Here is a 12,835-nt window from a genome sequence, read left to right as displayed (position 1 = left end):
ATCGACATGTGAAGCCCATCTCCCTTGGCATCGGTCTGGAGCTAATCCACGAGCTCCTGGCACACCCGCAGCTCCACCGCACCCTCCAGAGCATCCAGAGGGACGGGGACACCACTGCTTTGGTTGTGTCCCACAACGGAAAGGAGATTTTGGATCTTGCCCAACGGATCAAGACCACGGGTGAGCACTCGTGGTGGGAAACCCTCTTTGGCTGGAGCCCCACCGCCACTGGAATTTACAATTTGGCTTTGCACCCGATTATTGTTATTTTGGCTTTTCAAGTTTTACTATGTGCCTCACTGCTTTATTTGGGCTGTTGGAGCCGCCGACAGCTCCAGCAACTCCAGCTGTCTTACCGCTTGGATCACTATAATCCAGACCTCCTCTTGCCCTAATGGTTATTCTTGGCGCCCTCCTTTAACCCTTGTTTGTTTTATTGCTTGTGTGATTATGAACTATGCTTGTGCCTTTATATGTATGGATCCTGAACCAGCCCCATGGACGCTTCGCTGCCGGACACCGCTCCGAGGCCCTCTTGTGGACTAGGGGGGGACATATTACTCTGCCTCCCGGCCCACGGCCCGTCTCCAAACGACCGCCAGCAGCGCCACCTCCATGAGGACTAGAACTGTGTGTCTGAAGCCCTTCTCGCCGCCTGCCGACCCTGCCCTGCGGATTGACGCAGACAGCAAGGGGGGGTGGAAGTGTGTTTTGGAACACATGGACTAAGTTTGCTCGTTCCTGTAAATATGCAACCCAGTCCAGCAGCTGTACTGCGGACTGAGCCGTCTGTGATCTTTGTTACTCTATGGTTTTATGAATTTCTTTCCATTGCTTTTATGAATTTTAACTCCCATGAATTTAGCCCCGAACTAGTCCCTCCCTCTATCTACTGCAAGTGCGCCCATGAACTTTATCCCGATGAATTTGATTTTAACCTTTTGAATTGCCTTCTTAACCCGACTCCCTCCGCCGAGGCAGTTCTAGTCTATGAATTTGATTTTAATCCAGCCATATTGATTTGGTTTTTAATCGCAGAGTTTATTTTTCTGCCCCCATGAGCCCCTCCGCCGCTTACCCTCATGAATTATTTCCTCGCACTTGCTTTTATCATTGCTGCTTTTATCTATGAGTTGGTTTTAACTTCCTGGTTTATTGCTTTTAATCATATATATATGTATTTATGATTTTAACCATTTATGAATTACTCTACCCTCTATGAATTGGTCTATGCCTAACTTGCACTTTCCTATATGAATTATTCCCTCACCTATGAATCCTGCTTTATGAATTGCCCCTGCTTTTAATCTTATGTCTATGAATTAATCCATGTATATGAATTGCTCCTGGTTTTTAGTGCTTTTAACCCATCATGAATTCCGTATGAATTACCTTCAATCATGAATTAATCCATGTACACAATTATGAATTATTGCTATTTATATGCATGAATTGCTCATTGCTGCCTATACTACTATGAATTGCTATTATTGCTATTTATTCTGACGATTGCACTTAGCACACCCCCTGGTGTGAACCCAGAGACCTGCAGCCCATTGGCTGATCTAAATTGCACTTATTCGGTTAGGTGGTTCTCCAAGCTAAATTTTTGAGTGACGCCTCCTCCCCCTTCCCTTCCCACTCCTTCTCCGCTCGAAGCTCGACCACCGGACATTGCTGACCACCTCGCCTTTGAAGTCAAGTTCGGAGACCCGCGCGCCTGGCGTCCCGGGGTCTCCGAGGGGGGGAATTGTTGCCAAGTAGGCCCCCTCCCCTGCTTTAAGGCCTGCCATGAACTGTGTTAAAGTTTCCTGCATTGCTGTTTCACTGCTACACCAAAGATTGCTTTGCACGTGTGTGTTCTGATACACGTGTCAGTTTCCTGCCTGCGTGTCAATTATCTTGCTGCTGCAATAGACTGTGTAGTTTACTGACTCCATGTTTGGGTGACTGCACAAAGGACTCTCTTTCTGGGCAGCCCTGCCCTGACCTGTATCTGGACTTCCTAGTGTGCGTTTGGACTGTGTTACAAGTGTGCCCCGTGCCTGCATTGCCATCTGCCACGGACCGTGCCTGTTCCCTGCTTTGGACTGTGTTTTAAAGTGTTGTTTCCCCTGCCTCCATGGAAGTCTGCCTCATATGGGCCCAAGCCGCTGCTAGCAGCCGGGCGCCTGCCGGGGAAACCTCCAGCGAGCCTGGCTAGGCGCTCCCTGGTCAGTTCCCGCCTGGAGCCTCCCGCGAGCCGGTCGCCGAGCTTGCCCTCGCTACCGGGCAACCTGCTAACCAGCCCCAGCTATGCCCAGCCGGCATCCATGTTCTCAGGCAGCCAGAAGACCCTGGGAAGAAGACTGCTTTGAGAAGCCATTTCGGCGAAGCGGGCACACCACGTCCGCAGCGAGAGCCCCTCGCCCCGCTCTGCATATCTTAGGAGCCGCCCCGGAGAAGAGCTAAGTGCTGACCATCCCAAGCACTTAGAGAATGCATCTCAAAGAAACCTCCGCATTCCAAAGCTGATGACATCAGGACAAGCCCTGTCCGCTGGAACATCCTTTCAGCCCACTTGGATTTCCCCCTCCCTCTTTTGTCCCCTCTTCCTGAGGTGTCACTTATCACAATCTGATTACCAAAGTGGCCCATCCAAGCCATTCAGTGACCCATTAGACCCTTTGTTTTAATCTGTGAGAACCACCAAGTACAGCACCAGCCCCAGGGTACGTTTTGGGGTATTTAAGCTGGTCTCTCAGACCACTCGGTGCCTCGGCCATTCCCTATCCAGACCTCCTTGCTGTCCGTCTGTGGTTCCAGTGCTGGCATTGGGCCACCCTCGCTGCCGTGTCTCTGCTTCGCTCCAGGATTGTGAGTATTTCCCTTACCATCGTTGGGAACCAGCTAATGCGAACGTCTCTGTATTTCATACCCTGTATTTCTTAGGTCTTGTGTGTTCTCTGTATGATTGTGCAAGCTAGGCTTACGCTACACTCAATACACGTGTTTGGAACTTATTCGTTGTCTGCCTCTTTTTCACTAGAGTGTCTGGGATCGGGACCTCCGTAAACATAGGTTATGATCCGCGCTTAATATTTAGTTACAGACTGCTATAGCTAATTCCCCATTATAATAAAAGAGCAGTTCTGGTAACACCCTATGGGGAGTGGAGCAGGAGCAGGAGTGTGGTGTTGTTTCCACCACCTCCTGACACACAAAAATAAGGTTTTTGTCAGGAACAGTGTCATGGATATGGCTAAAACTACAGGAGAACAGTTACTGGATATGTCCAAGAAAGTCATCCAAGATACCTTTGCATACAGAAAAAAGGGCTAGCCCAGCCCCTGTAATGACAGGCCACAAAGGGAGTCTAGAATCCTAGATCTAACAACCTTGGAAAGACACACAAAACAATAGTTACACAGTTGTATTGCCATATAGAGCCATCTCTAACTCACATCAATATATACAATGTACCAAGACCCAGGTGCATAGAGTATCTGAGAATGACAGGAATGGCTAAGCTCATTGAGAATGGCAACATTATTCAAGGATAGATGTATTGGTAGAGGGGCAAAAGTTATTCAGGTGTTTAAGAAACTTGTAATCACTAATTTTATATAGCCTTCGTTAAGAAAAAAGTAGCGAGAATGAAATTACTATTGTTATGCTTCAAGAAGGTATTTCAAATATAGATAACCTTGTTTTGTGTACGAAGTCATAAGGTAATAACTTAGCCAAGAATTTGAGCCTTTGAAGTTATTGTTAAGAGAAGATTTTGAATCCCTATAAATATGACAGGACTTGATTGTGAGCTTCCTCTTAGAAGGGGCTCCTTGACTGTGACCTTCATATCTTTGGGTAAGATACTTTTGGGGGCTCATGTAATTGCTCTCCTTTAATAATCTATGTAGTTATAATGGATGGCATGATTTTCTATTGATTGAGCTGCTATTAAGAATACTGAATAATTATTTTGTAATAATAAAGGCTTAAAATGGACACAGAGACTCCGTAATAGTCTTACTTGTGTACAATACCCAGGAACGAACCTAGAACATTATCTCTGATGTACCTCTAGCTAGAAAATAAATGATATAGAAAAGCTAACTAGACACTCAAGGCTTCTTAAGTACACACCTATATCTGAATCAGGCCTGACTAAAATTATTCAGAACAGTCTCTCCCCCTCTTGTAGAGGTTTATTTTATGTAACATGAAGTTTGCACTGACAAAGCTGTGTCATGCAGATGGTTCCTGGCTGTAATCTGAAGCTTGTCATTCAGAGTATGCTGCTGTGCTTATGTCAACAGCATCGAAGGCTTCCGTCTTCCATCAGAGGCGAAACTTCAAAACGCACTGACCTCAAAGTTTGATGTTGTTTTCCAAAACACCTAGGAAGCTGTGTAGCCTTTAAAACACTATGGTCTCTTACCCAAGGATATTAATACCTGAGGAAGACAGTGCAAAATGAACATACCTATATCCCAGCAAGGATGACTTTCCTGCTTTTGACTTATTTGTGTCTCAGAAAATTAATTTTCTAGAAAGCAAGATGACCAGAAAATGCATTCCTTAACACAGAACCAGAACACACGATATTTCTGAATACTCACTGAACTTCAGAAATTTGATTAAAAAAAATAGTTGGGTGAAGATACTTCATTCCTGTGTGAGTTTGCATGACAGTTATATACACTGACTGTAACCGCAGCCATGCACGTTAGGAAAAATACACGTGGAATAGCTGTGCAGTTTAAGACAAAATGAAAATAGTCAAAGGGTCCCTGATATGCAGACTTAAAGATCTTGTTTTCAATATAGAACTTGAAAACATCTTCCTTCCTGATTTTTGGTACACTACTCCAATAGGTACCTATCAGTATGTATTTTTGATTTAAGGGCATACTAAATCACAGCCAGTAATCAGGAACAGAGAAATTCTTAAGTCCAATGTTAAGGGATAAAACCTCATTTTAGAAACAGCTGATTAATATTTAAGAAACTAATAGAACATGTATAGTTTTAACTACATAGAAGCATTCATAGTACAGGGACCTTAGAGCTCATTATGCAAATCTGTATGTATATGTAATACAATTTCATAATCCAAGTTAAGGGGAAATATTAGGACTGAAAAGTAGACACGGCTGTCCTTCATTGGTGACAAATGTTGCTGAAATCAGTCAACAGATTTATGTTCAGTACACATTTGACAAGAGGATAAAGAAATGTTCAAAGCAATACCAAGTTCTTAGCATTACAGGAAAATGAAATATAAAAAACAAACTAGAATATTTACAACATTCATGAACGTATTTTCACCTATCAGAATTCAGAAATCCTCATGTCTGCAAAGAATCCTAAATTATTCTTCCATAATTTTCTTCAAAAGCAAAATCCAAACAAGTCTTAGTTCAGTCTCACTTTTTTCATGCTTCTCTTTTCTCATTAAACCGAATAAAGGTTTCAAATTGTGCACTTAGAGAACCAAAATACTTTGCTGCAAGGAAACAGAAGATTTCATATCCCTCAACTGATCATCATTTAATTGCTTCGAAGATATTCTGTAATACAAATAAATATGCAATGTCTTATATCTCAGCTACTACAGACAAACACTTTGAGTGAAATTCAAAGGAGTTAAACGTGTTACTGAAATCAACAGAACACAAATACATGGCTAACAATCTAAACTCTATGAGTTCAAATATGATTTGAGGGCACTTTATTTTTCGTGATTGCCTCTATTGCCCATACAAAGCAACTGTTCAATGTTCCATAAGGTACTCCCCTTTCTTTCTTCTTCTTCCCTGCCAATCTTGTTTTTTTGTCATGCTCTGAGAAACAGTGGAAGTGTTCATCTGTTATCACTGTAGATCCAGTTTCTGTCACTGGTAATAATATCTGAAAAATAAATTTGCATTGGGGAATGAAGTCTTTAAAGTAATGTTCTTGAAGCCAGATTTTATTCAAAATGCATCAAGACATTCAATGCTTTGCAAGTTACAATACATAAAGCTACACCCATCAGCTCCGAAGGCTTTGAAGGAAAAATATGCATATTATCCAAAATCCCATTATTAGCATTTTTGAATCTATAGAATTAAGTGAAATATGGAAATGTGAAACCAATTGTTAACAGCAAAAGGCACTTTAATGAGTTCATGCCTCATTATTAAACACATCACAGTGAAAAAGGCAAAAAAAGAGGATCAAAACAAATTTGCTCTTCAATTCCAGCATCTTCAGCAAAAAGAAAACAGCCGTGACATAAAAAGGAAAATTATGCATAACTTCCCTTTACCTGTTGTTACTCCTGTTGGGGGTAACAGTATTGGTCTGTTTAGTGGAGTCTGGACAACTTTCAGTGATCTAAATTCTGGTGAAGCTTTAACAATACAGCAGATTTCTGGTGGATGATGCAGACACTGGAAAAAAGGGATCACCACTGGGAAATTATTCATTTGTAGATCTTTTTAAAGGAAAGCTTCTAAAATAAAAATTGCAGAAAGGTTGTAGTGCTAACAGCCCAATCCTATGTAAACATAAACACACTCAAGAAGACTTTAGCCTAATGCTAAAGAGGAGCTGGCCACCATCATATAAATACTAGGGGATAAAATCTTTATTTCTGAGAAAGATGTTTTACATAGTTAACCAATCAGTTCAAGGCTTGCCTTTACCTCATTTTAGTGTTTAAAAAGATCCTAGATGATCTGAGCCAAAAGCAGTAGCGTGGTATGCATATCATGCCACTATTGGGATTGCTACAGCTTTTGTCACTGGGCAGCCTTTAAAGGCTGTATAATAATGTAGTCATTAGAGAAGAAAGAAAAAATTAATCAGATCACAGATAGGTAAAGGGTAAAGGGTAGTCGCCTGTGCAAGCACCAAGTCATAGCACGATGTTTTCTTGGCAGACTTTTTATGGGGCGGTTTGTCATTGCCTTCCCCAGTCCACAGGGGAAGTCACTTTCACCATGGCTAAAGTTTTAAGACGGTGTCACTAAACATTTTTGGCAAGATTGCCACATGCCAAGTCTGAGTTATAAGCAAAAGAGTATATTGGTCTGACTTCTGCCAACATCTTTTCCACACTGTGACACTGAGAGATTCTGTCTTTTGGTGCTACACCTCTGAAGATGCCAGCCACAGCTGCTGGCGAAACGTCAGGAACTACAATGCCAAGACCACGGCAATACAGCCCGGAAAACCCACAACAACAATCGTTCTCCGGCCGTGAAAGCCTTCGACAATACATCGTTTGCAGTAAAGTCAACAGCAAGAACAGAAAGGTAAGAAAGACGAAGAACCTGGGAGGGCAAGATGTCCTCCAATCCTCAGAGGAGAAGGACCCTTCACGGTAAGTGTACAAAGGCCTATTCTCCCTCTGAGGTGGAGGACATTTTGGGTGATCCCAAAGCAGTTATATCCCCTTGGGTGGGACATGGTCTTCGTCTTGAACTGTGTGTTGCAACACTCGTCTTCCAAATGCAGCATCCGCTGAGTCGTACCAGTCCAGTTTATAATGTCATACAAAGGTAGTTACTGAAGACCAGGTGGCAGCTTTGCATACTTCTTCCACAGATGCTTGATTTCTGAAGGCTGCATTAGTGGCCGCACTTCTTAAGGAATGAACTGTGATTCCCTCTGGAATCTCGATAGACGCTTTATATGGTTCCGCGATACAGGATCGAATGCTCTGACCTATAGCCACAGAGGACATCTTCCGTGTTGGGAGGACCTACATTAACAAAAATGGAATCTGTTTTCCTGATGTTCTCCGTCCTAGCTAGATACGCCTTGAGGGATCTTCTCAAATCTAGGCAGTGCCATTCTTTCTCTCTGGGATGCCTTGGATCTGGGCAGAAGGATGGAAGACTAATCTCCTGCAATCTGTGAAATCTAGAGTACGCCTTTGGCAGAAACGTGGGATCTGTGCACAAGACCACTTTGTCCTTGTGGAACACACACAGATGGGGCTTCAGTGATAAAGCGCTGATTTCTGAAATCCTTCTTGCTGAGGCTATGGCCACTAAGAAGAGGGTCTTGAATTTCAGCCATTTCAGCAGGATTTCCTTCACAGGTTCGAAAGGAGGCTTAGTTAATGCCTGGAGCACCACATTTAAGTCTCCAGGTTGAAAAACGATGTACCACTGGTGGGCTCAACAACGATGCCCCTCTTAAGAAGCACTGAATATGAGGGTGCCCTGAAAACTTCAGACCATTGGTGACTGGAAGAGCAGAAGCCAAGGCTGCAACTTGTCTTCTCAAGGTAGGTGGTTTCAAACCAGAGTCTAGACCGTCTTGCAAGAAGGACAAGATCATACTCAAAGATGGGTGAAGAGGGTCTACCTTCTTCCTTTTGGTATATCTAACAAATGCTTTCCAAGATGTATTGTAGATCTTTATGGCTGATCTCTTCCTGGAAGCCATCATTGTGTCAACAACTTTGGGGAGGTATCCCAGACCTGTCAATGAACTCCGCTCAACTTACAAGCGGTCAAACATAAGCGCTCCGGATGAGGGTGCCATATGGGACCCTGTGACAGGAGGTCCAGAGCTGACTGAAGAAATAGAGGAGGTTCTACCATCGATCTTTGAAGAGTTGAGAACCACGGTCGTCTCAGCCACCAGGGAGCAACCACAATGGTAAGGGCTCACTGCTCTATTCTCTTCCTCAGAAGCTTTGGAGGGATCGGAATAGGTGGGAAAGCCCTGGGGCCACTGCGACGTGAGAGTGTCTGTGCCTTCGGCTTGAGGGTGATAGTATCTGGACAGGAACCAAGGCAACTGATGATTTCGGTGGGATGCGAATAGGTCCAAGACTGACAAGACTGAAGTGTTCTGTTACAGCTTGAAACACGTCCCTCTTCAAGGACCATTCTCCTGGGAGGATAGACTTCCTGCTCAACCAGTCTGCTTGAATGTTGTCCAATCCCCTGATATGCTCTTCCCGGATTGATGCCAGGTGAGATTCTGCCCAAGACAAGATCTTGAGCACTTCCTTGAGCAGAGCAGATGAACGAGTACCCCCTTGCTTGTTGATATAAGACTTTGCAGACATGTTGTCTGTACGAATGAGGATGTCTCTCCCCACGATCCTGTCTGAGAATTCCATCAGAGCCTGCCTTATCACCCTCAGTTCAAGGAGACTGATTGGCAAGGTCAACTCCTCTTGAGACCAGAGACCTTTGACAGGCCGTCCCTCCAGGGACGCCCCCCAGCCTGAGAGACTTGCGTCCGTGCATAATTGGATCGGTTGGGGAGTCAGGAAACTCTTGTCTTGATTCAGGTTCTTGTTCCTGGACCACCATAAGAGGCTCTCCTTGACCTTTCTGGGCACTTGTATTAGTAAGTCCTCTTTTGTCATGATGAGGAACTGGTAAGGCCTCAAAAAGGATAGGAGTGGCCAAGGGTGCAGCCGGCCCCACATTATGGCTTCGCAGTTCGCCATGAGGGTGCCCATGAGCTTGGATAGGGTCATCAGAGGAATCGCCTTGCTGTGGATTACTGATCCAATCAGACTCTTGGTTTTTTGAATTTTGTCTTTGGGGAGGAAGATACAACATTTTTGGTGTCCACTATCATGCCTAGGTGTTGTATCGTTTGGGTGGGCAGAAGTAAACATTTCTTCAGGTTTATCTGGAAGCCATGTAGTTGCAGGAAATGAATAGCCATCCATGTGTCTTGGTTCACCTTCTCTCGTGAACTGGCCCTGATCAACAAGTTGTCTAGGTATGGATGGATGTGTATTCCCTTTTCTCTGAGCTGTACAATGGGATTGATGAGGACCTTGGTGAAGACCCTTGGGGCCGTTGCGAGGCTGAAGGGAAGAGCTCTGAACTGATAGTGGTCGATAAGAGAGAGAGAGGGGATCTTACCATATAGGGGAAATGTAACTATAATCTAAGCTAGTATAAGGGTTAGGGGAATTTTTTTTTTCTTTTCTCAGAGTATATGAATAAGAGTATAGTTAAATAAATATACTAGTGGGGTATATATATATACTATATACTATATGTAATATATTAGGTTGTATATTATATAATGACTGCGTAATATAGTGTTGCGTGCTGTGCCACATTGGTGGCAGGGCACACAGTAGAGGTTTTATAATACATATTATATTGACAGCAATATATTTGATAGAAAATATGCTTAAAAGAAATAGAACATGTTCAAACTAAGATTTTTGTTATATATTATATTATATTATATTATATTATATTATATTATATTATATTATATATTATATTATATTATACTGTTCTGCTATATTGAGGGGTATAAGATGTATACTATATTGATAGTATAACCGATACAAGTATACTGTATTGATAGAATATTTGATAGTATAACTGATAGATGTATACTATATCGATAGAATATTTGATATATATGATAGAATATCTGAAAAAAATTAGAATGTGCTTAGAGTAAGGGTTTTCATTAAGTAATAAGAGGGGTTAAGGGTTGGAAAGCTGTTGGAAGTCGATAGGGAGGGGGGAGGAAAAGGGTGGGGGATAGGGTTAATTAGATATTGAGGGAACGTATGTATTAAATTTGAAAGGTATACTCACCAATAAAAATCTTTTTTTTAAAAAATGAACTGATAGTGGTTGCTGCCCACGCTGAACCAGAGAAAGCATCGATGTGACTGAAGGATCAGTATGTGAAGATACGCCTCCATGAGGTCTATTGATGTCAGAAACTCTTCTGGCTGGAGAGCCTCCACCACAGATCAAAGAGTTTCCATGCGAAAGCACCTTATCTTCAGGAATTTGTTCACAAACCAGGTCCAGAATTGCTCTCCAGTCGCCGCTCCTTTTTGGCACTATAAAGAATAGGGAATACATGCCCTGACCTCGCTCTCTGACAGGTACTAGTTCTGTAGCTTGAATGTCCTGCAGGTGGAGGATCACTTGCATGGTGATCTGCTTCCGGTAGGGGTTTTTCCTGTTGGGAGAAGTGATGAAACGATCCAGAAGAAGAGAGTAGCCTTTGGAGACCACTTCTAGGGCCCAACTGTCTGCTCCCGAGTCGGCCCACACTAGGCTGAAATGAAGTAACCTTCCCCCGACTGGAATTTGAGGTGAATCATAACTTGGGAGCTTTGTTCTCGAACTTCCGCTTTTCTCCTCTGTTCTGAAAGTGTTTGGTGGACTTAGAGGTGAAGGAGCCCTGCCCTTTGCCGGGTTACAAGATGAGTGCTTTGAGTCCTGTCGTGGTCTAGCCAAGGAGTGAAAGGATCGAAATGGCTGGATGAAGGGGCATCTGTCTGTCCTCCGCAGGCTTCTAGGTAACGCCTTTTTCTTGTCTCTTGTCTCCACCAGGACTTTGTCAAGATGTTCCCCGAACAGCTTGTATCCCTGGAGAGGGTACATCATCAGGACGAACTTAGATCGGATGTCCGCCTGCCATGCTCTGAGCCACAGCAATCATCTGGCTACAGCTGCCGACGCTATAGATCAAGAAGAGAAAGATATGGCATCCAGCGTCGCATCCGCTGCAAAGGAAACTGGCTTTAAGAATCCTGTTTGCTCCTTCAAGCAACCGTCTGTTGCCATCTGGCATCAATTGGATCAGCTTACACACCCAGACCACGGATGCCCTTGAGACTATGGATGCCGTGGCTGAGGCCTTGATGGACATGGCCGCAGCCTTGTGAGATGTTCTGAGAGAAACTTTTGCTTTCCTGTCTAGGCTGTCTTTCACCACTCCTTGTTCATCTTCAGAAAAAAGGCCTGATGTCTGGATAGCGGCCACTGGAGCATCGATCCAAGAGACCTGCAATAACTTATTTGCATAAGAAGGTAAGGCATATAATTTTTTGGCTGCAGGGGAACATTGTTTATTGGCAGCAGGCATTTCCCATTCAGCTTTGAGCTGTCGCTCGACGTATTCAGGGAATGGGAAAACTCTTTCAGAGGTATTAGCTCTGGGGAAGAATTCTTTGCTCCCTTTAGGTCTGATACCCCTCTTATCTGACTTGGGGTTATCCTCCTCCTCCCCCGTTTTCCTATCTTGTAGCTCTAGTGCTGATAAGGATTTAGAGAGGAGACACTGATAATCTTCAAACGTAAACAGTCTATTAGGCTGCTCTGGGATAGAGACCTCTTCCTCTTCCTCTGAGAGGAATTCTCCTTCCTCCCTCTCATCACTATCAGAAGAGGCCCCCTCTGCCCAATGGGACTTAGAATTGGACATTCTAATCTGAGTGGCTTTCTGAGCCGCCTTGGTGGCCATGTTGCTGCCTTTCTAGGCTTGTCCTTGTCATGGTGGGGGGAAGCGGGGGGAGACATCTCACTGCTGGGCTGGGAAATGGGTTGCGAGAGCTCTGCTTGCTCGTCCCTCATGGCTTGCCTGATCATAGTAAATAGCTCCACTGAGCCCCCGCCCCCCATGTCGGGTTGTACATTGCCCCTCCTGCAGGCTTCGATCTCTGAGCTTGGTGTTTCCTGCTCCGAGTCTGGCAGGGCAGAACAGAAGCCTCCCGCCAGGAGGCTGGAATGGCCAACAATCTGGCCCATGCGGGAAATGGTGCGTCTACTGCTGCTCTTTCCTGCCTTTTTGCTTGTCTGTTTCAAGGCACCACGCTCAATGTCCTTGCAGAGCTGCGCCGTTGTTGCCGCCTCCGAGACCGACGTCTTTGCCCTCTTGGCGGGCACACACAGCTCCAGAGCTGTATCGTTGCCGGGAGCCAGCTCCTGACTCGAAGACAGGGCAGCACTGGATGGCTGGCAATTTGCCATGGCTGCGGCTACTGGAAGTGCCGCTTCCTCCTCCTCTTCCAAGAAGCTAACGTCTGACTCCATTCCCCAAAGGTTGGGGCAAACCCGTGAGC

At 44.4% G+C, this 12,835-nt stretch overlaps 1 protein-coding gene across 1 annotated transcript in view; it reads right to left on the bottom strand.

Moving 5' to 3' along the window:
• Positions 1–5,774: 5,774 nt before the first annotated feature.
• LOC129338715 (meiosis-specific kinetochore protein-like) overlaps positions 5,775–12,835 on the bottom strand; it is a 48,468-nt gene continuing 41,407 nt past the window's right edge. Inside the window, exons 12-13 of the mRNA XM_054993147.1 lie at positions 6,293–6,416; positions 5,775–5,892 (exon numbers count right to left, since the gene is read on the bottom strand). Of these exons, the coding sequence (XP_054849122.1) occupies positions 5,846–5,892; positions 6,293–6,416 (171 nt within the window). The 3' untranslated portion in view covers positions 5,775–5,845. The remainder of the gene's footprint in view (positions 5,893–6,292; positions 6,417–12,835) is intronic.

Source organism: Eublepharis macularius, chromosome 12, assembly GCF_028583425.1.
Source record: "Eublepharis macularius isolate TG4126 chromosome 12, MPM_Emac_v1.0, whole genome shotgun sequence".
NCBI classification, from domain to species: Eukaryota; Metazoa; Chordata; class Lepidosauria; order Squamata; family Eublepharidae; genus Eublepharis; species Eublepharis macularius.
Note: the sequence above shows the minus strand (reverse complement) of the source record. Positions and strands in the feature narration are given on the sequence as shown.